Raw genomic sequence first — 24,836 nt, forward strand, 5'->3', positions numbered from 1 at the left:
GTAATATGTAGAAGGTAGAAACGTATAATTGTAAGAAAATCACTAATAAACCGACAACTTGCTTGCATCAAGCTGCGTCCCGTCTCTTCATTCGCTGCAAATTGGTGACCCCGACGTGATCCAGTGAAGGATCTGACGTTGAGGGACTCTCGAATCGCCTAACTGAGCGACATGCAGCAAATCCCACAGAACTTTGAATGAACCGCTGAAAGGAAGCGGGAGCCGGCCAGAACACCCTCCGGAGTTGAGAGGTGAGCTGTGGGAAATCCGTAATGGGGAATCAAGCTTTGTCCCCAGAAAGAGACGTATATGAGCTTATGAAAGGTCTCCTTAACAAACATAAGGAAAGTATTTCTGGGCATGACCTTAAAGCAATGCTTAAGTGGGTGCAAGTAAATATGCCTGCAGTGACTGCAACTACAATTTTCACGCGGGAACTTTGGGATGACACAGGGGTGAAATTGTGGGATTCTGCGACAAAAGGCAATACTGAGTCCCACCGTCTGCTCTCTTCATGGAGAGTTATTTTTGAGAATATAAAAGCACAAAAAGAAAAGGCAGAGGAAGGAGAGGAGGAGGAGTCGCAAGCTCCTATAGCCCTTTCCTTATCAGCCTCTAAATCACAGTGCTCTAAACCCCTGGGTGTCAATGCAGTGGAGTATCTGCCAGAAAAAGATCCCTTTGACCCAGGACCGGTAGAGCCTGAACAAGAACCTGATTTATACCCTCCTGATCTACGTGATGTGTGGGCAAAAATAAAGAAACAAGCCTTAAAGGAGGGGGATCTAGAAATGGCTAAAACTGTAGTTGCTCCGGTCTTCTATTCTCAGGGTCGGGCAGGGGGAGCACGATGGGAGGCTCTTTCTTTTTCGGATGTTAAAGAACTGCGCCGCACAGTTACGGAACATGGTATTTCTTCTCCCTGTTTTATAAGTCTGTTATCTTCTGTGTTTGATGCTTATGTCATGACTCCTCATGATTTGAAATCTTTAGCACGATTGCTGCTAACCCCGACTCAGTACACGTTATGGGAGTCGCACTGGAGAGGGGGACTGCAAGCACTCCTGCTCACGTACGTTAACCATAATGATGCTGCATCAGCTGCACTGGCAATAGAGCATCTTACGGGCACCGGTGCACGTGCTGATCCGGTAGCGCAGGCTCAACACTGCCCCCGTGCGGCTCTCGAGGCAATTAGAGAAGAGGCGAAAAAGGCTTTTTTCCAGGTCCCTGGCATACAAAAGCCACAAAAAGCTTTTACTAACATCACTCAGGAGTCTCGAGAACCTTATATGCAGTTTATTGATAGACTAAAAAAGGCTTTGGAACGTCAAGTAGATAATGCGGAAGCTCGGGATATATTGTTAACAAAACTAGCTGTTGAAAATGCTAATGCTGATTGTAAAAGGCTACTGAAGTCTCTTCCCAACCCGAACCCCACTCTGGTGGAAATGGTGGAAGCATGTAACCGAATCGGTACGGTTGACCACAAGTTTGAAGCTATGGCTGCTGCTTTTGTAGCGATGCATGGTGTGGGAAATTGCTATGGTTCTGGTAAGCCTGGTCATCTAAAGAGAAATTGTCTTGCTCGGGCTGCGGGGAATAAACAACAACCTCCTGGTCCTGGAGTTTGTCTGAAATGTCGGAAAGGGCGTGATTATGCTAATCGATGTTGACCTAAGTATGACTTCCAGGGACAACCGATACAGGGAAACCGACCACGGAGCGCGGGACAGCGACGCGCACAGACACAAATGCCACAGCTGACATTTCAACAAGCTCGGAGAGAAGCACCGACACCTCAAGTCTCTGTCCAGCAACCTCAGGCAGCACCGGATTGGACCTGGCAACCTCACACACAGTAACACTGCTCGATTCCTCGGTTCATTTATTATCAACAAATGTCAAAGGACCATTACCCCCCGATACACAAGCTCTGTTAATTGGTAGATCTTCCACAACATTGTCTGGTCTCTTTGTTTTACCGGGTGTTATTGACTCTGACAGTGTGGACGAAATCAAAATCATGTCACGGACTCCATTTCCACCTTGTACGATACCTCAGGGTAGTCGTGTTACCGAAATCTCGGAATGAAGAACTTATCGACACCAATGTGATGTAGATAAGCAGACACTTCTTTATTGATGGCTGGGTGCGTGAGCGAGTCCTCTCACGATCAACGCACACCAGGTCCCAAAATCAGATTCCATATATAGAACTTATTCATACATATTCATTAATTATTCATGCATAATCATAACATTTCCCGTAAATCATTTACATACTCTCCTCCTATATCCGATTCTGCGCAGTAAAGCTTAGAAAGGTCTAGAATGGGTCTAGGGTACCATTTGGGTAGGTGGTATATGAGTCGGTGGTCGCGATCTCCCCCTGCCGGAATTACCTTTTACTAAAGTTCACGGTTTCTTGGCAGGTAACTACAAGCTGTTCCAGTCGACTCTCCCCAGTTTCCATTAATCTCATACTCTGACATTTCAATACACCTCTGCATACAGAAGACTGGTCAAATACAAAGGAACCTTTCAACCCTAAAGTTATTACCTAAGTTTTAACTATGGTTCCAGCCCCTTCTTCTAGCCTTGGTACAGGACGTACAGAAGATCTCATAGCAGCTTTTACTGTGCAACTATAAGTTTCATTAAAAATATTTCTTATCCTTCTATTTTTCAATTTTATAAAATGATTTTATAAATCAATTAATCAATCAAATAAAGTCAATCAATCTTAACTTATTAACAAATCGATAACATTTCCCCCCTTTGAAAGTGTTGAAAATCATTATTTCAATACTTTCACATTATTCATATATCTTTTGTTTCAACATATTTTGGTGATGGATCATGTCTTGATAAAATAGTTGGTACTTCTCTCATAATCATACGATTCACTGCAATTCTATTGGTAAACTGTTTCTTCAGACATGCATATACTAGCATGCTCATCAAAAAGACAACTAGTAACAGAAACAAAGTTTTAATTATAGATTGTATCCAAGAGCTCAAATTCCATCCCAGTTTGTTAAAAATTTTCCCAAGCCAATCTTCTGACATATCCTTTTGAATTGCTTCAGTTTCTTTTTCAATTTTTCCTAATAGGTCTAGATCATGTTCCACATCCTGAGTGACATTTGGAATGTGGATACAACAGTGGTCCAATTTATCCTTGAGATATCCACACACTCCATGTTCTTTAAGCAGGAGCATGTCTAGTGCCATTCTATTTTGTAAAGTCATTCTGGAAGTTGCCTGTAGTTGTATATTAAATTCCTTAAACCCCTTCTTGGTAACGTTTGCCAATTTTTCCACTTGACCAGTTAAATGATAGAGCCATGCTCTGTTTCTATATGAAGCTATAGGATTTCAAAGTGATTCAAGTGCCCAGCCAATTTTCACTCCTGTAGATGGTTCATTCCAAATATCATCATTTATCCCAGATCTCTTTATTCATTTCAATTCTAAATTCTCTAGAGATCCTTTAAATGGTGATTTCTTCCGGATTGGACACAATGTTGGCATGCCTAAAGTGATTTGTTTCACCTTACCATCTAATGGTAGGTGTGTTGTGCAGGTTCCATCACTTAATTCCCAAACTAAATGTCCTGGACTTTGAATAGTAGATTTTCTACAACTAAACAAAGTTTCTCTTCTGACTGTAAAAGCGCTGGTTAAATTTAGAGTATTCTTAAGACCTCGACAAAAACAACCATATTTCAAAGCAGCAGCCAACGGAGGAATTCTTTGGATTACCAAGTCTGCATTACTACAATCATACACTTTTTCACATTTCCACCATGGCACTATTTTATTTTCCTTCTCTCCCGATGTAGTTGACCTATCATCTACCCAGGGTAATACTGAAAACACCTTTCCATCCCAGGTAAAACACCAAAAAGTTCTTGCTATATACTGAAAATGGGAAAATATGGACATAGACCATATAGAGTCCCACTGGTCTACTAATTGGGTGCTTTGGCCAGTTTCGTTACACTTCCATTCCATAACACTTTTTCTCACATTGGTTTTAAATTGTTCATCATAAGAACACCATCCCACAGTCTTAAATCTCCCTATTTTGGTAAAAACATGATTTAACAATTTTTCACAATCTGCCAGACTACCTGGAGTTTTCCACTGTTTTCTAGTAACCTTTACTTGTTCATACCATTGAGTTACTGGCCTTTGTTCACAATAGGTGGTTTCATTTTTATGTTCCAGGTTAGTCGGATTCATAGTTAAAATTCCCCATGGAATAGATTCACCTACTGCCCTTGGTATTGGCAAACAAGCAGTGATCTGCACGACATTTTGTAAACTGGCAAATTCTTTAGTCAATCCTACCAACAAATTTTCCTCAGCCATTTGTTTGGGAATTTCAATCACTTGTTCTGTTTCTATTTGTCTTTTGTTCCTGTCCACCAAGCCAGCCCATGATCCCACCAACATTACCAACCAAAAGAAAATCCAAAAACCAATCATAACCTGATATAAAAAATTAGACATGTTTCAAAGTCAATTTTTAAGTCTCTGGGTCACGATTAGCAATCTTCCACGGAGTAGATGCTTTCTTCACGGTGCTTTCTTCACTCGAGTATAATGTATCCAAGCATCCGATTCTGCAATTTTGATAGCTGTAAAAGTGGTTAACGGTATCTGGAAAGGTCCTCTCCAGCGCTCCTGCAAAGGTTCAGAGGTCCAAGTCTTCACATAGACATAGTCTCGTGGTTGGAAATCATGCACTGAATTTTCCAGGGATAAAGGTCTATTCCAAATTACTACACTCCAAATCACAGCCAAAGTTTTCCTTAGAAAAAGCAAATAGTTATACACATCTTGTTTTCCTTTTACATGTATGTTTAGATTTGGTTCTAGAGACTCATATGGTTTTCCATATAATAATTCATAAGGACTGACTGAGGTTCCACTCTTTGGCTGTACCCTGATTCATAATAATGCCAATGAAAGTGCCTGAGGCCACTTTAGACTGGTTTCTTGACAAATTTTACTTATTTGTCATTTCAAAGTTTGATTCATCCTCTCCACTTTTCCACTAAATTGTGGTCTCCAAGACGCATGCAAATCCCAATTAATAACCAACACTTTGCTAACACTTTGGACTACTTCAGCAACAAAGTGTGGACCTCTGTCAGGGGAAATTCCAATAGGAACTCCAAATCTCGGAATTATTTCTTGTAATAACCACTTCACAACCTCTTTTTGCTTGTGTGGTGCGACAGGGAAGGGCTTCTGGCCATCCTGTAAAAGTATCAACCCCTACCAGGATGTACCGGTACCCATTTTGTCTAGGTAGCTCTGAAAAATCTACTTGCCAATAATCTCCAGGTTCTGTACCAGAATTCAGTCTACCCATTTGAACCTTTTTCTTAATCACTGGATTATTTTTCAAACATACTTCACACTTTGCAGTTACCATTTTAGCTATTCCCAACATCTTAACTGGTATTCCTTGCTTTCGTAAAAATGTTACTAAGGCTTCTGCTCCCCAGTGACATTCTTGATGTCTCGTTTGAATTCTCTCTCTCATCACAAGAGGTGGAATTACTACCTGTCCGTTAGGAGTTATCCACCATCCAGCTAAGTTTTCTTAGCATTTAATAACTGACCCAATTTGTCATCTTCCTCTGAATATCTCGGTTTTTCCCTAGGAAGGGTTACTGTTTTAGAAGGAATTATTGCCATTTGCAATGCTTGTTTCTTTGCTACCTTTTCTCTCTCTCTCTCTCTTTTTTTTTTTTTTTTTTTTTTTTTCTGTTCTATCAGCTAAATTATTCCCAGCTATTATTTTTGTATTCCCAATCTGGTGTGCCTTACAGTGCATGATTGCTACTTGATCTGGCTTTTGAACTGCTTGCAATAATGGTAAAATTTCTGTTTGATGCTTAATGTTTGATCCTTGAGAGGACAATAACCCCCTCTCTTTCCACAAAGCTCCATGGACATGCACTACCCCAAAGGCATATTTTGAATCAGTCCAGATATTTACTCTCTTGTCTTTGCTTATCTCTAAGGCTCGAATTAAAGCGATGAGTTCTGCCTTTTGGGCTGATGTGGTACTCGCTAATGCTCCTGCTTCTATAACTGCAGTCTCTGTTGTTACCGCATATCCGGCGTATCGGACTCCTTGTTCCATAAAGCTGCTTCCATCAGTATACAATTCCCAGCCTGGTCGCTCCAATGGCACATCCTTCAGATCTTCATGACTGGAATAAACATACTTGATGGTAGCCAAGCAATCATGTTCCAGTCGTCCTTCTTCCTGTATGGAACTTAAAAACACTGCAGGATTTACCAGGTTAGTTGTCTTTAGAATCACATCATCTTGTTCAGTCAATACCACCTGGTATTTCATCATTCGGCTGGGGGACAGCCAACGTTCCCCCTTCTGTTCTAGGACAGTTATCACCATGTGTGGAACATAGACTGTTATTGTTCTTCCCAAAGTCAATTTCTGAGCTTCTTGTATGAGCATCACTGTTGCAGCCACTGCTCGAAGGCAGTTTGGCCACCCTCTACTCACTGTGTCCAGTTGTTTAGAGAAATATCTGGCTGGTCGTTTCCAGCTTCCTGTCCTCTGGGTTAACACGCCCAGTGCAAGGTGTTGTCTTTCATGTACAAACAGTTGGAAATCTTTGGTTAGATCCGGCAGTCCCAAGGCAGGTGCAGACGTTAAGGCACGTTTCAACTCTACAAAACCCTTTTGTTGTTGTGGGCCCCACACAAAGGGAGAGTTCTTTTGGGCCTCGTACAGCGGTTTAGCTATTAGCCCATAGTTCATGATCCAAAGGCGACAACACCCAGTCATTCCCAAAAACGCTCTGAGTTCATGAATATTTCTCGGCTCAGGTATACCACAAATAGCTTCTTTGTGATTTTTTCCTAATTGTCGTTGTCCTTTTAAAATCTCAAAGCTGAGATATATCACAGTCTGGCAGGCTATTTGGGCTTTCTTCCTGGATACCTTGTACCCATTTAGTCCCAGGAAATTCAAAAGGTCAATAGCCACCTGTATAGAAATAAATCTTTCTTCTGTAGCAATCAATATATCATCCACATATTGTAAAAATAAATGTCCAGGTCTTGGTTTGTCCTGTTTCCAGATTTCAAATTCCTTTGCTAAATGATTTCCAAAAATAGTTGGACTGTTTTTAAATCCTTGGGGTAATCTAGTCCATGTCAGCTGCATCTTTTGCCCGGTTTGAGGATTTTCCCATTCAAAAGCAAACAGTTTTCTGCTTTCCTTTTCCAAAGGTATACAAAAGAAAGCAGCTTTTAAATCAAGCACTGTAAACCACTGATAATTCTCCCTCAATGCTATTAACAGTGTATAAGGGTTTGCTACTACAGGATAAATATCCTTAACTATTTGATTTACTGCTCTCCAGTCTTGTACCAGTCTATATTCACCCGAAGGTTCTGACTGGTAAAATAGGAGTATTATACTCAGATTCACATTCTTCCAAAATTTTATACTCCAAAAATTTATCAATCAATTTCTTCAATTCCCGTCTCACTTCCGGTTTGATTGGATATTGTTTAATTCTCACTGTTCCTGCGCCTTCCTTCAAATCTATTTTAACATGTTCTGCTAGTTTCGATTTGCCAGGAGTATTTGTTTCCCATACAGTAGGGATCACTGCCAAATCCACCTCCGGTGGAATTTCTTGTTCCTTTACCTTTTCTTGTATCATCAGGATTTCTCCCTGTTTTTGACTCAGGTATTTTCAAGAAAAGTTCTCCTTCGTCAAAAACACTCTGTGCGTTTAATTTGGATAACAAATCTCTTCCTAAGAAGGGTATCGGACATTCTGGTACATACAAAAATTCATGTGTAATTGTCTTATTTCCAAATTTCAAATCCAGGGGTTGCAGGAAAGGCCTGTTTTTGTTCCAGTTTTTCCTTTACAGGTATTTAATAGAAAAATGTCGCTCCTGTATCCACTCCCAACCTCACAATTTAAACAACATTTTTTTCCACTTTCTTATTATCAGAAGTTATAGCCATTACCAAGTTATCTCTAATAGTTAGCTTACATTCATCCTGCCAATCCTTTCTTTGTCTTAAGTAAAAAAACAAATCCACATCTGGCATTTTATTCATTTCCCTTCTCTTTTACAATACAGTATTAACTGCAAAATAGTGTTCTAATTCAGTGTGCCATTCGTGGGCCACTTTTCCTGATCATCCAATATATACAAAGGCCACCAATTATTACAATACTCAAATTATTACAATACTCAATCTTCTGGCTCTTTTGCAGATCATCCTGTAAATTTCCCCAATGTGCCAATAAACATCCCAACAAAGAATTTTTTGGGATTTTGTCATTTACAGCAAGATTACCCATGCCTTTACTTTTAAACAACCGAGTTAACTTAGTTGCCATGGTGTAATTACTCACAGTACAATACACAATTATTCAACTCTGTCACTCCGATCCGCGGATCCACACTCCACACTCGCTTTCGTGCTCAATTATACGTCTCACCCTTACAGCCACACTCACACTTTCCCACAGTTACTTCAAACAAACATATAACACAGTATTATACCTCTTAATTTTCTTCTTAATACACAAACTCACAAAACAACAAAGAACACCAAAAACTTCTAACTTCTTGTTAGAGGCACTACCTTAGAGAACACTATAGCATATAGTTTCTCTTGTCTACACTTTTGTCCAACCCTGCAATAGCTTTCGCTTATGTCTTACGGGCAGACTCCTAGGCTTCCACTTCCACAAGGATCCTTTTAGTCCAACCCTGCAATAGCTCTCGCTTATGTCTTACGGGCAGACTCCTAGTCCTACCCTGCGCAGGTCTTTCACCACGTCTGACAGGTAGACTTACTCAGTGGGACTCCAGCCCACTGGTGGGACTCCATCCCACTCCTTACCATACACTTATTATAGTGGGACTCCTACCCACTTCCTCTGGTGCACTTACTTACTACAATTAAAAAAAAAGAAGTGGCTTACCCAAAAATCCAGGGAACGTCACGAAGAGCCTTATGGATCGGGGATCGATGGGTATCCCCGAGAAATCCTCGGTGCCGGCCGGAACCGATCAGGTCCCCGACTCCTCTGGTCTCCTTCAGCGAGGTCCCATCTGGGTCGCTAAAACTGTTACCGAAATCTCGGAATGAAGAACTTATCGACACCAATGTGATGTAGATAAGCAGACACTTCTTTATTGATGGCCGGGTGTGTGAGCGAGTCCTCTCACGATCAACGCACACCAGGTCCCAAAATCAGATTCCATATATAGAACTTATTCATACATATTCATTAATTATTTATGCATAATCATAACATTTCCCGTAAATCATTTACATACTCTCCTCCTATATCCGATTCTGCGCAGTAAAGCTTAGAAAGGTCTAGAAATGGGTCTGGGGTACGATTTGGGTAGGTGGTATATGAGTCGGTGGTCGCGATCTCCCCCTGCCGGAATTACCTTTTACTAAAGTTCACGGTTTCTTGGCAGGCACCTACAAGCTGTTCCAGTCGACTCTCCCCAGTTCCCATTCATCTCATACTCTGACATTTCAATACACCTCTGCGTACAGAAGACTGGTCAAATACAAAGGAACCTTTCAACCCTAGAGTTATTACCTAAGTTTTAACAAGAGTTCTAGGCCCTTCTTCTAGCCTTGGTAAAAGACGTACAAAAGATCTCATAGCAGCTTTTACTGTGCAACTATAGGTTTCATTACAAATATTTCTTATCCTTCTATTTTTCAATTTTATAAAATGATTTTATAAATCAATTAATCAATCAAATAAAGTCAATCAATCTTAACTTATTAACAAATCGATAACAACTCCACCGGGGAAGGTGACAGGAAGGAATTCTGTTGGTAGTTCTCACACTGCCCCGGTAGCCACATGAAAGGCACCACGAAAGTTGGGCTACCTGCTCTCTGGGCTGAGATGGGGAACCGCTGATTTTTGAACTTGGCCGGAGACAAACTGTTCCAAGGCACACCCCATGCACAACTCCACCGGGGAAGGTACAGGAAGGAATTCTGTTGGTGGTTCTCACACTGCCCCGGTAGCCAGATGAAAGGCACCACAAAAGTGGAGCTACCTGATTCCCCATTACGGATTTCCCACAGCTCACGTCTCAACTCCGGAGGGATTTAAGGCCGGCTCCTGCTTCCTTTCAGCAGATCATTCAAAGTTCTGTGGGATTCGCTGCATGTCGCTCAGATAGGCGATTTGAGAGCCCTTCACATCAGATCCTTAAACGCATCACATCGGGGTCACCAATTTGCGGCGAATGAAGAGACAGGACGCAGCTTGATGCAAGCAAATGTCAATTTATTGTACAGAAGCACGAGGTTTTATACACTTTCAGAAGCTGCGCGTTTTAAACAGATTGGTTCTTGAAGCTAAGCATTGCATACTAGGCAATCCCTGATTGGTGGTTAACTACCATCAATTAACAGAAAGGTGTTACCTTTCCTTGGCGCCACCCTTGGCGACATCTGTCCCCCACTCCCCTGTGCTCTGTAAACATGCCTCATCATGTTAATTGTTGTCTAGACAAGCTCGAGAACATTCCCCTCAGCTAACTGATTGCCATGCATGGTCCTAGTTTCCAGCCCGCTCCTGCATAACCCTAACCCTAGCCCTAACATAACCCTAACCCTAACCAACACCCTAACCCTAACCCTAAAACACGTCTAAAACTATCCCTAACCCTAACCATATCCCTATACCTTACCCTAAGCCTAATCCTAACCCTAACTCTAACAATAAACCTAACCCTAACCCGAACTCTATCCTTAAGCTGTGCATGGCATGTACCTAACCCTAACAATAACCCTAACCCTAACCCTCACCCTAATCCTAACTCTAAGAGGACTAACCCTAACCCCAACCCTAAAACCTAACCCTGACCCTAGCCCTAACCCTAACTTTAAACACTAACCCTAAGCCTTACCCTAACACTAAGAGGCCTAACCCTAACCCTACCCCTACCCCTAACCCTAAACCTAACCCTAACCCTAACACTAACCCTAATCCTAACCCTAAACCTAACTTTAAACACTAACCCTAAGCCTTACCCTAACACTACGAGGCCTAACCCTAACCCTACCCCTAACCCTACCCCTAACCCTAACCTAACCCTAACCCTAACCCTAACCCTAACCCTAACCCTAACCTTAATCCTTATGCAAACCCTAACCCTAACCCGAACCCGAACTCTAACCCTAAGATGTGCATGTCATGTTCCTAATCCTCACTTTAAACCTAACCCTAACCCTAACAGGAACATTAACACAAACTCCAACGCTAACCCTAAACCTAACAATTACCCTAACCCTAAACCTAACCCTAAGCCTCACACTAACCCTAACCCTAACCCTAACCCTAACACGCATCTGAAACCATCCCTAACCCTAATCCTAACCCTAACCCTGAACCCTAAACCTAACCCGAAATCTAACCCTAACCCTAACACTAACACTAACCAAACCCTAACCCTAATCCTAACCCTAACCCTGAACCCTAACCCTAACCCGAAATCTAACCCTAACCCTAACCCTAACCCAAACCCTGAATCTAACCCTAACCCAAACCCTAACCCTATCCCTTACCCTTAGCCTAATCCTAACCCTAACCCTAAATCTAACCTTCAACCTAACCCTAAGAAAGGCCTAACCCTAACCCTAAGCCTAACACTAGACCTAATCTAACCCAAACATTAACCCTAACCCGAAATCTAACCCTAACCCTAACCCTAACCCTAACATAAACCTAACCCTAACCAACAACCTAACCCTAACCCTAAAACACGTCTAAAACTATCCCTAACCCTAACCATATCCCTATACCTTACCCTTAGCCTAATCCTAACCTTAACCCTAAACCTAACCCTAAATCTAACCTTAACCCTAACCCTAAGAAAGGCCTAACCCTAAGAGGCCTAACCCTAACCCTAAGCCTAACACTAAACCTAACCTAACCCTGACCTGAAATCTAACCCCAACCCTAACCCCGACCCTAACCCTGACCCTAATACGCATGCGCAATATCATTACAGGCAAACTAAGGGCGGCGCATGAGCAGAAGGGGCTTTACCCCGCGGGGCGTGGTTTCCTGCCGCGCATGCGCATTACGTAATCTGCTTTCCGCATGCGCAGTCTCATTACTGGCAAAACTCATGGTTGCTCATGCGCAGAATGGGCTTGACGCCGAAGCGCTTGATTTCCGGTGGCGCATGTGCATGACGTCATCGGCTTTTACGCATGCGTAGTGGAGTTTCTTTGAAAACTAAGGGCTGCACATGCGTAAAGTGGGTTTGACACCATGGTGCATGGTTTCCGGCGGCACATGTGCATTACGAAATCGCCCTTTATGAATGCGCAGAATCGTTTTTGGCAAAACTAAGGGCAGCGCATGCGTAGAATCGGCTTGACGCGTAGGGGCGGGGTTTGTGGATGCGTATGCGTATTATCACATAGGATTTTACGCGTGCGCAGTCGCGTTTCTTGGAAAACTGAGGGCAGCGTATGCGTGGAATTGGCTTGACGCCTAGGGGCGCGGTTTGTGGCTACGTATGCGTATTACAAAATCCGCTTTTACGGATGCCCAGTAGCGTTTCGGTCAAACTAAGGGCAGCGTGTGCGTAGAAGTGGCTCGACTGCAACGACAGGGGTTCGCGTCACGCCGTCGGTAGAATCTTTCCCGCTCGGAGGACACGCATTCGAGCCCCGTGGTCTGGTACCAATTTTTGGCCGCCAGATGGCAGCAGCGCTCCACCAACCGTGCGGCTGCAGTACCCAAGTATTTTTCGCTAGATGGCAGCAGCGCTCCACCAATTCCGCTGCTGCAGTACCCACATGTTTTCGCTAGATGGCAGCAGCGCCCCACAAACCGGGCGGCTGCAGTACCCAATTATATTTCGCTAGATGGCAGCAGCTCTCCACCAACAGGGCTGGCTGCAGTACTCAAATATTTATCGCTAGATGGCAGCAGCGCTCACCAACCCGGCGGCTGCATTACGCAATTTTTTCTCGCCAGATGGCAGAAGCGCTCCACCAAGCCCGCAAAGACACGAGGGCCGGCTCAGAGCAGCCCGCGGCGGCACCGAGCCCCTTCCCGGCCCGACGCAGAACGAGAGCCCCAGCCCCGCCTCGGCCGGCTCCGGGCCGCGCTGCACGGCGGGGCGGGGCCGGGACCGGCGGGCGTGGGCGGAGCCGGCGGGCGTGGGCGGAGCCAGCGGCGGGCCCGGCCCGGCCCCGGAAGGTGGGTTCATTTCCGGCCCGCGCGGCGCGCTGGAGCGGTGGTGGCGGTGCGGGGCTTCCCCGGGAGCCGGGAAGGCTTTCGGGCCGGGCCGTGCGGCGGCGCGCTGGGTGAGCGGTCGGTCTGAGGGCGGCCGGGGGCCGGGGGGCGAGCCCGGGCGTGGCCGTCGGGCAGCGGCCGACCGGGGCGGGATGTGGCGGGCCGGCGCTCGGCCGCGGCAGGGAGCGCCTGGTGCCGGCGGCGGGCGGGCTGAGGCGGGAGGACGGCCCGGGACCGGCGGGGCTGCCGGCGGTTCTCGTCTCCCCGGCAGTGACGGTGGTCAGCGGCCTCCTCACGGTGCTGCCTTTTTTTTTCTCGGAGCTACGCCGCTACTTCAGCGAGGAGGTGAGGAGCGGCGGCGGGGCGGCCGCGGTGCTCCCTTGTGGCGGCGGGGCCCGGGAGGGGGGTCGGCCCGCGGCGCCCTGCCGCCCCCCCGCCGCCTCCGGGTGCCCGGGCAGCCGCCGCAGCTCTGCGCGGGGCTTTGTCTTTCCCCCAGCCGCCGGCCGGGGCCGTGGCAGCGGGCTGGTGCTGCCTTGGGGTCTGCGGTAACGCTGTCGCGGGGGGGCGGCTCAGGAGCCTCTTCAGCCCCTGCGAGCGGGCAAGGGGAGGAAAAGGAAGCCGGCGGCGGACTCCGCCTCCCCCTCCCCATTGTTGTTTTCTCTAAAGTATTACAGACGGCAAGCGCTTAGCTACCGGGGAGGGTTGGGAGGCAGCAGCTCAGGTGTCTCGCTGATCCTGTGTCGTGACAGTCAGCCCCTGGGCCGGAGCAGCCGAGGGGAAGAGGCCTTTGGATTTGCTTCCCAGTGAAACGGGGGTCTTTTGTTTTTTCTTTGTATCTAGGTTTATCCGGAATTGTACGTTGACAAATCAAGGGGAGCTAAACTGAAGGTCGGTCTAGATGTTACTTTTCCGCATGTGCGTTGTGCTTGTGAGTCGGACTGCTGACTGCGGAGGGATAACTTTTGTACTTGCCGAGGGCCCGCGAGGCTCCGTGTGCCCGCTGCTGCCGAGTGCTGCGCTGCTGCTTGGGCAACAGCCGGGGAGGAATTGTTGGTCCCTCGTGGTTACATAGCCAGGCCTGCTGGGCGCTTAAACCAGCGCGTCCAGTCGGGCAGTATTATTTTCCTAGATTGTAAATGAGCCTGAGGCATAAACCGATTTGCATTTCTGTATGGCGGTGTACTTGTCAGAGAGCTCAGTCGCACTGACGGAGCTGGCACAGAGTTCCCTTGGGACTCCAGACTTGACTGTCTTATTGAAAGGCTCGAGAGCCTGCTTGGGAAGTCACTTGGCAAGGCACAGCTTTGCTGTGAGTTTTGTACTTGAATTTTGACTGTAATACCAATGCCACATCTTAGCCTTTCTCCAGAAGTTATAAAAGCAGAATGAGCGTTAAGAATCTGATTACCTTTTAACTAAATTCAAAACAAAGTTGCGGGATGAAGTGACTGGAAGTCCTGCAAGTCTGACTGGGTATTGCTGCCGTGCATGTTATCCGCCTGTCTACCTGCCTCGTGTTCTGCTGTGGTAATTCCTTTGGGTAATGCGTTGGGCTCTAGATGGAGTGCATCTTGACTTCCTCCTGATCCCCTGCGATGTTATCGGTCTTTGCCTTCCTCACGTTTCACAGGGCGTGGGAAGGCCGGAGAGGCTGGAAGCCTCGGCTGTTGTGTGCGGAGAAGCTATGAGCCTTCTAAGAGAGCACGTAGCCAGCAAGTGCATCGTGGTGCTTCGGCACCAAGCCGATATGACAGACCTCAATGTTTTTTGTGAAAAGGGATCACAAGGAAATGTGCTGATGTTGAAGAGGGAAAGGTGGCGGGGGAAGAGGTAGGAGGCAGTTTTCAACCAATTTTAGGCTTAACTCCTGTGTTCCTGAAAATGGTTCTGGGCTTTGAGGGGTTTGCTTTTGGCTTTTTGCCTTAAGCGCGTCTACCTTTCAGGGTAACGCTTTCTTGGAAGTTGGAAACGGTCCTTCTGGGACACCAAACCAAACCCCGTACCTGGGAGGGCCGTTTAGGGTGTTGCACCGTGTGTTTTATTCCCTGTTGGTCACTTGACACTAGCTGTACGTGCTCCCCCGGTTTGGCACGTTCTTACCCTGCTGGCCGAAAGATTCTGTCTTTTCACTTCCTCGGCTTGCCACAGGCCATAACAAATGTGTGTTCATAGACCACTTTCCTTGCTCGCTGCTTTCAGATTTGAGCATCGATGCCATGGACGGAGCAGGAGAGCCTCAGCAGGACGTAGAGCACAAGCCGTTTAAACAGCGCTTGGATAAAGCTGCCAGTCGTGTGACTCCAGAAGCAGAGAGACACGGTAAGATGCTATTCTGTCATTCTTGGATGGATGCTCTCACAGCCTTTCCATTACCGTATGCCTGCTATGAGATTCATGGGAACAAGGGACGGCTGAATTCACAGCGTTTTAAACACCACAAACTATTGACAAGTTTATAGGACACAAGTCTATTACACTGGCAGATCAGACAAGCTCCTCTGTGTGTGTATATACGTTATACTCGGTACTTTTGCGAGGCAAGTCTTTGCCTGGTCCCTCTGAAATTGGGACAAGGACTCATTGATGCGTTTCAGGAGCAAAGCTGCTGAGTGAATAGGCTTTTCCTACTAGAAATCAAGCAGCTGCTCTGGCAAAACTTGTCTTTGGTTGCATTTTTAAATCCTAGGAGGCTGAGAAACGGGACGAGCTGGTTAGAGGAAAGAGCCTCTCTCCAGGGAAGGCTCCGCTGACTTGACCCTTAAGCCTAAACTTGTGTCTTACTATGTTTGCTTTGTGTGTGTTAGTGCATACCTGATTAATAGATTTCAGTTGATTTATCAGTTACGAGTTGGAGTAAGTGGTCCTTGGCTACATAAACCTCTCCTCTGTATTTTTTGACATGTTACGGCTTACTGTTCTACTTCAATACAAACCGGGAACGATTCTGGTAGTGTTGCAGTCTAACGGTAATACTGCAAGACTTTGTCTTTCTAAAACGTGAGGTCCTTGTTATCTGTTCTGGGAGATAGTGTAGTTCTGTGTATTGGCATGAACTAAAGTTGCTGATTTGTTGTAACACAGATTTAGCTTTTCTGTTCTTAAAGCTGAAAGGCTAAACTAAGCCAAGAACTGAACAGTGGGTAGGTACGAGACCTTCTGGTGTCACAGAAGTGAGGTGATAGCGTTCTTACTGTTGTGTCATTTAGCAGCCTTTCTGTATTCGGAGGCTGTGGCGTGACAAATGTAATGTCTGGGGTCAAACCCCGCTTTTTTGTACCCAATTCTCTGTTTCCACATATGGGCCTCCTGCCTTACTTGTGTTGCCAGCCTCCACTGGGGTTACTAGGTCTGAACCGGTTGCTCTCGCTCATTATATTATCAATGGAGAGGAAGAGAAACTTGCAGGGAGCAAACAGTCTCATCCAGGAGAGGCATTTTGAAAGCGATCAAATTGCACTGCATGCAACGAGCAATTTCTTCTGCTGTCTGGAAAAAGGATATGGCGAGTTTGATTTCCACCACACATGTGGCAAGTTAGATTGGAAGTGTCCACCCACCTTTGTGAAACTCTATGATTATCAGTTTCTGTTAGTAACACTTGATGTTCAGTCAGTTATTTAAATGGCAACTATAGCAGTATTGTCTGGTAAAGGAAAAATCCACACAGACGTGGTTACCGCTGGGCTGGCTTTAGTCATGACTCAGAGCTGGGCCACCACCCCAGTGGGTGACAGAGAACCAAGGGATACAGCGTAGGTTATATACACTTATCAGATCATTAGTCAATGTCTGAAGTTTTTAGGAGTTTCTTTTGGTCCTGTCAGTTCTGTGAATCCATCACCTGACTCTGTCCCAGTTGATTCACCTGCTCGGTTCCAGTCTCTGCCTCGGTTCCAAGCTCCTCCTTGGATCGTGATCTTCTTTCTGCCTGCTTTAACTCACAGGCTCCTTCAAGCACACTTAGTCTTTGAAAGAGCAGTTCCTATTCACATGCACCAATTTTTCCAAAACTGCCTGTGTTTCTGAAAGCACATGTGTCCACAGATTGATCATCTGTTGCTTCTCTGTTCTCCCACTGATTAACTGGACTGGGTTTTAAACCAGCCTTGGATTAGGGCTATGCTAGGGACGGGGCCTGGTTCTGCCACTTAGCTGCTTCGGCACTTTAAATTTCTTAGTTAAAAATACATTTTATTTAACATTAACCTTAAATTTAGTAAAGCATACCTAAATATTATGGAGCAGTATGTGGAGGCTTTTCCTGATCATAGTTACATTAAAATAGTTAATAGCTTAATGATTTCTATGGTAGGTTGCATTCTGTGCTGGGATGTCATCTCATTAATTTCCCCTGGATGGAGATAGAGAATTGAATTTTTTTTATTTTATTTACTGTTTCGTTTCCTTTTAACATGGACCGAGTTTTCCAGCGTCACGTGTCATATCTGCATGCAAGTCGAGGACCATGTTAACAGCACGAAACTTTGCATGTGGGGTTTTATGTACTGCAGTTTCTTTATAGTATCCAAGCTGTGTGCAGTACCTCTGGGTGCTCTCTGAGACAACTTGACAGGCAGCTGCCGATTACATTCAGAAAGCTGTTACTAGTTGCTGTATCTTGAAAGACTCCGTGTGTTGTACAGGTGTTCTTCAAATGGCAGGAATCATGGCTTTGACAAAGCATAGGAATTATTAAGCTGCATTCTTCCCGATGCTATCTTTTAGTGTAATTACAGGATCAAAACCCATACTGGTTGAATTCTTAATTGTACTCTCAACTTGTTTGAATGTTGTAAGCTGTAGAAAGTAAGTCTCATACAGTGGTTCAAGAATGGGTACATTTTTCTAAAATTTTTTATTTGCTTGATCATAACTACCGTAAAGTGAGGTTAACGATTGATTTTCATGCATATTTCATACTTCTTAATTAAAATCTCTTTTTTTTTCTGTGGCTAATACAGATGTCTTACATACTCACTTCTGTCCACCTGTTATACCTCCCAATCTCAACAAAGAGGGTCCCGATAACATTTTGTGCCCTCAGCAGCGTGTGACTTATCACCTGCCCCGGCCTTAGTTATCCAAGAAGCCGCCTTTTTGAGGCTTGTAAGAGGGTAGTGCGGCGGTGCCTAGACAGCCTTAGAGGGCTTTTGTAATCCAGCAGACTTGGTCCTGTCCTTCAGGATTTGTGAGTGGAACAGCCTGGTTTTAAGGGGCCTCTTCCAATAAGAACCCATGTTTCTGAAAATTTCAGACATGCAGTTCCTTGGCTCACTTATTCCGAACTCCAAAGTTTACAGACCTTTCTTATTTGTTTTGGGAAAACAAAGGTCTTGTTTGAGTTTTCTGGAGGCATGTCTTGCCCTTTGGCAGGTTTCAGCTGTCACCAGCTCTCATCTCCTCTGTAAAGAGTCCCTCTGCAGCCTTCTGCATTTAAGAACATATTTGTGCCCCAGCTGTACTGTGGCCGCGCATTCAACACACAGGTGGCACAGACACTTGCAGAATTGTAAAATCATGACAAAGATAGAAATTCCTTGGAGATTTCTAGTAAGCCAGTGGTTAATGTGTGTGCATTGTCAGCATCGTTGTACTGGAGAGCTGAGTGTCGGTTTTCCACTTGGGAGACTCCCACTGTGATCTAGTTTCACAGCAATATATAACTGTGTTCCCTACATATCTTGGGACAGGATTATGCGCTATGCGCTGCTGTCTGCTATTTAAAATGTTGTTTGTGTAACAGGTCCTGTATTGGTCGCAATTTGCTGTTTGGGTCTGCTTTAGACAAAGTTTTAACAAAGCCTTTGTGCAAGTAACATCTGCTCAGCGCTCCAGCAAGGCTTACAGGTGGCTGGTTCTTTCTATGGAGGGTGTTCTTCAGATGGCAAACGCTACTCTGCTTGTTGATCTTATTTTGCAGCTCAACAGGCCCTGTGCATTCTTTCAGGTGAGCTTCGGGTGCAGGATGCACAGATTCTGATACAAAATCATTTCCTTCATGTGTAGAACAGTTTCTGTGCGTAGAGCAGAAGTACCAGGTAGTGTTTCTAGACGTGCCTCGTCACTATGAATCCTCTTTTGTCTTAGAACTGGGGAAAGAAGAAGAAAAGGTGTTTGATCCAAATGCTTTGGATGCCAATTGCTGTGAAAGCTGTTACGGGGCAGAGTCAGAGGACATTCGGTAACCTTTACATCTTCTTAGTGCTTGAATCTATACAGTTAATGTGGCATATGTGTTGGAGGTTTTTTTCCAAAATGTCTGTGAAGGTCCGTGCAGTGAAATCCTCCTGGGCACCTGTTCAGAGAATGGTGAGAGCTGTTGTGTTTTAGTACGCCTGTGCTGCGCTCACGATTGTTAAGAGCGTGCACAGTTAGGTTGTCTGTTTTGTCTGCATGCCTGTTTAAGGGCAGTAGCACAAAGATTGTATCTTAGCAAACAGAACCTTTTCTGGGATTACTTGGTGTCCAGAGGGGAGCTGTGTAAATTATTTCACAGTTCTATGAGCTGTCTTGGAATAAAACCCTGTTATGGCTTTGCCTTCTCGCTTCTGCTGCAGGCTTTGCAACCTTATGGGAGCAAAGACCAGACACCCATCACTCACACAAATGATGGGTGTCATTCTGTGTTTCTCATTCCTTCTACCTGCAAATTTGTGTAAGAATGGATTCGTGATAGTCCACAGGTTCTGGACTATCCTTTGCTATTATTGTCTCTGTAGTAACTTAGTTTGTCACGTCTGTCAAGTTGCATCCTTCCCCAGAGATGTTTCCATCTTGAGGGATTCATGATTCCAGCCTTCAACTTTTTGTTTTGTCCAGCACAGCGTGGAACAGAGACAGACAATTGTTTTTTCTGGTGAGCGTGATAGAGACTCTGGTGAGTCCGGAGGTAGAAAAGCAATGAAGAAAGTTTGCCATTAACCTTGCCTCTGATGTTGGCAGTCTTTCCCTAAAAACGGAAGAAGGGAGGAATAGAAACAGGTAGATGCTTTGTTCGCATGGCGAAGTTCCAAGCTGCTCAGAACTGTGGGAGACTTCCCACAGAAACAAATGTCATTTCTGCAGCAAATTTATTTGCCAAGAATGGACTTGGCTGTCTGAATGGACAAGTAAAGCCCTCTTCAGAATTAAGCGCTGCATTAAAACAGCTTGCGTCCTCGTGCCAAAATCTCAAAAAGTACGTCAGGAAACTCAAGTGCCTTCAGGAGCATTAGACCACCTTTCAGTGTCCAGTTTCTGAAGTTTGCTGCTTTGAAATAAAATCCACCGGGGATTTGAGTCCTGAGCTGGAGTGTCTCTTTATCGCTGTAAAGATGATAAGATGATGTTTGTGCTCTTGCAGGTGCTGCAATACTTGTGATGATGTCGGAGAAGCATACAGGTGACGAGGCTGGGCCTTTGAGAACCCGGATAGCGTAGAGCAGTGCAAGAGGGAAGGATTTAGCCAGAAAATGGAAGAGCAGAAGAACGAGGGCTGCAGAGTGTGTGGTTTCCTGGAGGTCAACAAGGTGAGAGATGGGTTTTGCCGTGAGCCTGTTGCATGGTGGTGATGAGCGTCAGAAGGCACAGTCGGGGCATTCTGCTCTTTTTTTCCAACTTTAAGTGTTCACAGGACTGTAATAACCCCTGGGCTCAGCAAGGTACTTGTGCCTGTAGAGGGGCTCAGTAGGAGGGTCAGGAAAAGGGTGGGAAGGGGCTAGTTCTCTATTTCGTGACGTGGGCTGGCTGGAGAAGCTTAGCTTTTTCTACCATCTAGCTAGTGAGTCTTTTTACCGAGGTTTCTGGAGGGGGAGAGGCAGCTTCTTTGCGGTGAGGTTGTCCCACCTGCCCTTCTAGTCTCAAAACAGAGACCACCGGTGGGTGCTGGAGATAACAGCAACCAACAACTTGTCAGCAGAGGTGCTGGAGGGAGTGAAATGTTCCCTTCTTTAGAAAACCAGTGGAAGCAAGACTATTGGAGTTGTCAAGGTTGAAGATGCTTAAAGAGATGTTTTTTGCAACTGGTGTATGAAAATGTAGTACAAGATACACCAGATGACTATGTAACTACCCTGTCATTTGGCATGTTACTGAGCTCAAAACACTTGGATGTGCAGGTTTCGTACCCAAGTACATTCTAGCAGTCAGGCCCAGGGTAATTTTTTTTTTTACTACTTTATTTCAAAATCTGGAGGTTTTTTACATCTTTGTGTACTATTCCTGGAGGCAACATTTTTTATTTCTGAAAAACAAAACCAAAACCAAACACACCCCACCCTTTTGCTTATGAAGCCAGACATCGTGTTTTGAACGTCATCATAGGTGCTGAACCATTACAGGACCCTTTGCCACAAAGGTGGTGAGCAGGAAAGATTCAAAGGGGAGTGCTGTGGGTAGCAAGGGTCCAAGGGTGCGTGGGTGTCACTAGGGAAATTTCTGGGGGCCCTTGTTAGGCACTTGGACTTTTGCACATCTCCATTCTCATCGGGTCCGCAGTTAACATATGCGATAGGCTTGCACGGACATTCACAGGTGTAATGTAGCGTGTGAGCTTGATGCATTGAAATCTTCCAGGGGAGGGTGTGTATGATTGCTAGCGAGTGTCAGGGAGGACTGACACCTAATATCCATATCCTTTTCATGTTCAAGGTTAAAATTTGAATAACCTTTGTCTTTTGGGGGATTTTGGAGTGTGGGGGGTTTTTTGGTGGTAGGTAGGTTTAGTGCTTTATTTTTGAACACAGCTTGTTTTCATGGATGCAGACATAGGACCGCTGTTGTTTATTGTATTAAGGGTTTTCTTACCCTGCCTGCTCACCCTCCCAGCTACTTTCTCCACTCCGTTTCTGTGATACCTTTTGATATTTCCTACAGCAGCAGTTAGTTCCCTCCCACTAGACTTGATTCCTTCTTCTTATTTTTATGTCCGCTAAAATACTCTGCGTAGAACAGTTGTTGTCAACATCGGTATGTGATTATGGCTTTCCACATGACTGCCTGTGAGGAAGAGGGGAAATTCATATCTTTTAGGACAGTATTTGCTGGTATTGTCACCCATGACAATGAGTTGCTTATTGTCTATCTTATTCAAATAAAAATTTGAAAATCCAACCGCTGGTATGACTGCTTTGTTTATATAGATTCAGGCCTTTTAATGAAAGATTACTGTCTCCTGCAGGTAGCTGAAAATTTCCACTTTGCACCGGCAGAAAGTTTCCAACAGTCTCATGTACACGGTAAAGTATTTTCTTTTCCTGCTTATTGTGACCTTTAGCTTCCAAGTGTTTCAGACTGTTTCCTTTGAACATCTTTGCATTGCTATCTGTGGTAACAGCAGCACTGCTTCAGGGGGGAGGACATTGGTGAAATTTTGTTAGAGATGTTTAGAACTATCGGGAAAGAATAGAAAAGTGTTCTCTGAAGGTGCTGCCACATGGGTCTGGGAGAACATGGAGGAGAATGTGTCTGGGCAGTCTCTCGGCCTCACTTGTTCTACAAAACTTTGCTGCCCTGCTGTAAAACAACCTCAGGTACGGTGTTGGGTCCAGGACCTGAATATCAGTATCTCTGGAAGGGATGTTTTGGAGAAAAGCTTTTGAGAATTTCAAGGCAATTCAGAACTTTCAGAGTAAAATTTCAGTCATGAAGAACTTTGACTTCCTCAAGTACATATAAATACACAGTGGCTGGAATGACAGTGGTAGTTTACAGAATCATAGAATGGTTTGTGCTGGAAGGGACCTTTAAAGGTGCCCTAGTCCAGCCCCCAGCAGGAAGCAGGGGTATCTTCAACTAGATTGATTTAAAGAATCATTCACCTGTATTCGAGTGAGCGGAGGAGGTTATCTTTATTCGCCAGCGCTGGGTGCATGGGGGATCCCTCCACCAAAGTCATGCACCCCGAGGGGATTTTTCAGTCCCCTCTTTATACAGCAACTCATACCTATTCATTAACTTTCTGGGAAATCGTTTACATATTCATTACAATTCCGGGAACCCATTTACATATCTCACTAAGCTAGTGACCATGATTTAATTCCTTGTCTTTGCCATGTTGTCTAAACAACAGGAACTTAGGACCGGATAGCCTTTATAAAGATGACAAATCCAAGGACTTAGCAATTAGTACATCCGTCATGTTAGCAATAAGGGTCCTTGGACGTTTCCCAACTTTTAGATAAACATAAGTACATCATCCTTTAGATAAGTGGCACATCATTCACCATTCATTCCCCCCTTTTCTAGTAACTTTTGCAAATCATTTTGCAACTACAAAAAAATCATTATGCCTTATGATCGTTCTTTGACAGCACCAAACAAAACATTGAAGTAATACACATAATATTCCTAAAACTATTACAATAAGTATTATAATAAAAGTATGTTTTAACCATTCCAAATTAGGTAACCACAAAGTCAGTTTGTCCCATATAACTTTAAAACTCCATGATAAATCGTCTTTAGCAATTTCACGCAGGATCTGCACCTTGTTCCATATCTCATGGATGTCTGTTTAATCATTCCATCCATCAGATTGGGAACAAGTGTTTTGCCCTGGGTTTCCAGGACATGCTCTCCCTGTCTTGCTTCGAGCTTTCCAACGACAGTTATTATCACTTTTAATAAATATTGTGGTGGTTAGGCTTAATATTTGTAAATCAAATCTGGGACCCAACTCGTATGTTTTATTATCAAATAGGCAATATCCTCCACCATCGGCTGGCTTTTTCCAAAAGTCTGGCCAGGTAGTCCATTTGTCATCGAGATAATTCCAGTTTTGGGAGGCCACCCCATACAGTATTATTTTGGCACAAAAGTGTGAGCCTCTATCTGATGAGATTGTTGCCGGAACCCCAAAGTGGGGGATAATTTCATTTAACGATCCCTTCGTTACCTCTCTTGTTTTGCTTGTTCGACAAGGGGAAGTTTCTGGCCAACCTGAAAACGTATCAGTCATAACTAATAAATATCAGTACCCCCCTTTTCTTGGGAGTTCGGAAAAATCAACTTGCCACTGTTGTCCTGGATAATTTCCTCTACTAATGTTCCCTAGTTTTATTCTGTTTGCTACATTGGGATTATTACGTTGTTTTATTACAGTATATAAGTTTCACCCTATCAATTTCTGATTTAGGCTTTTATATAACATATCAGCTCCCCAATGACTCTTATTATGTTCTGTTAGGGCTGTGGTCCATATTAAATTGGATGGTACCACTATACGGCCATCTGCCAAATAAGCCCACTTATTTAATTTTATTTTACCATTCATGTCCTGAATTAACTTTAGGTCTCCTTTAGAATAATTTGGCTCCTCATCTGTACTTACAGTTTGGATTTTACCGTCTGGTATTAAGGATAGTTCCTCCTTTTGTACTTTCTCTGCTGCTCATCTGGCCTCATGGTCGGCCAGGCGGTTTCCAATTTCCAAATCCGTGCCTCAATGGGCCATCTTATGTTCTTCCTTCCTGGATACCCTCTTATAACAGCAGGGGCCATTCCTCACATCAGGGTCTGGCATGGCATATG

At 44.7% G+C, this 24,836-nt stretch overlaps 1 protein-coding gene across 12 annotated transcripts in view; it reads left to right on the forward strand.

Annotated features, from left to right (window-relative positions):
* Positions 1–13,290: 13,290 nt before the first annotated feature.
* The window catches only part of CACNA1S (calcium voltage-gated channel subunit alpha1 S), a 70,135-nt gene continuing 58,589 nt past the window's right edge, over positions 13,291–24,836 (forward strand). For 2 of the 12 annotated variants that reach the window (XM_080367412.1, XM_080367416.1), the window contains exons 1-2: positions 20,671–20,836; positions 22,486–22,543. In XM_080367412.1, coding sequence (XP_080223538.1) covers positions 22,535–22,543 — 9 coding nt within the window. In that variant the 5' untranslated portion in view covers positions 20,671–20,836; positions 22,486–22,534. Of the gene's footprint in view, positions 13,400–13,680; positions 14,217–14,958; positions 15,159–15,527; positions 15,648–19,071; positions 19,510–20,670; positions 22,544–24,836 lie in introns of those variants that run through there. The other 10 variants (XM_080367426.1, XM_080367425.1, XM_080367428.1 and 7 more) reach the window with 10 other exon arrangements.

Source organism: Falco punctatus, assembly GCF_963210335.1.
Source record: "Falco punctatus genome assembly, chromosome: 17".
NCBI classification, from domain to species: domain Eukaryota; kingdom Metazoa; phylum Chordata; class Aves; order Falconiformes; family Falconidae; genus Falco; species Falco punctatus.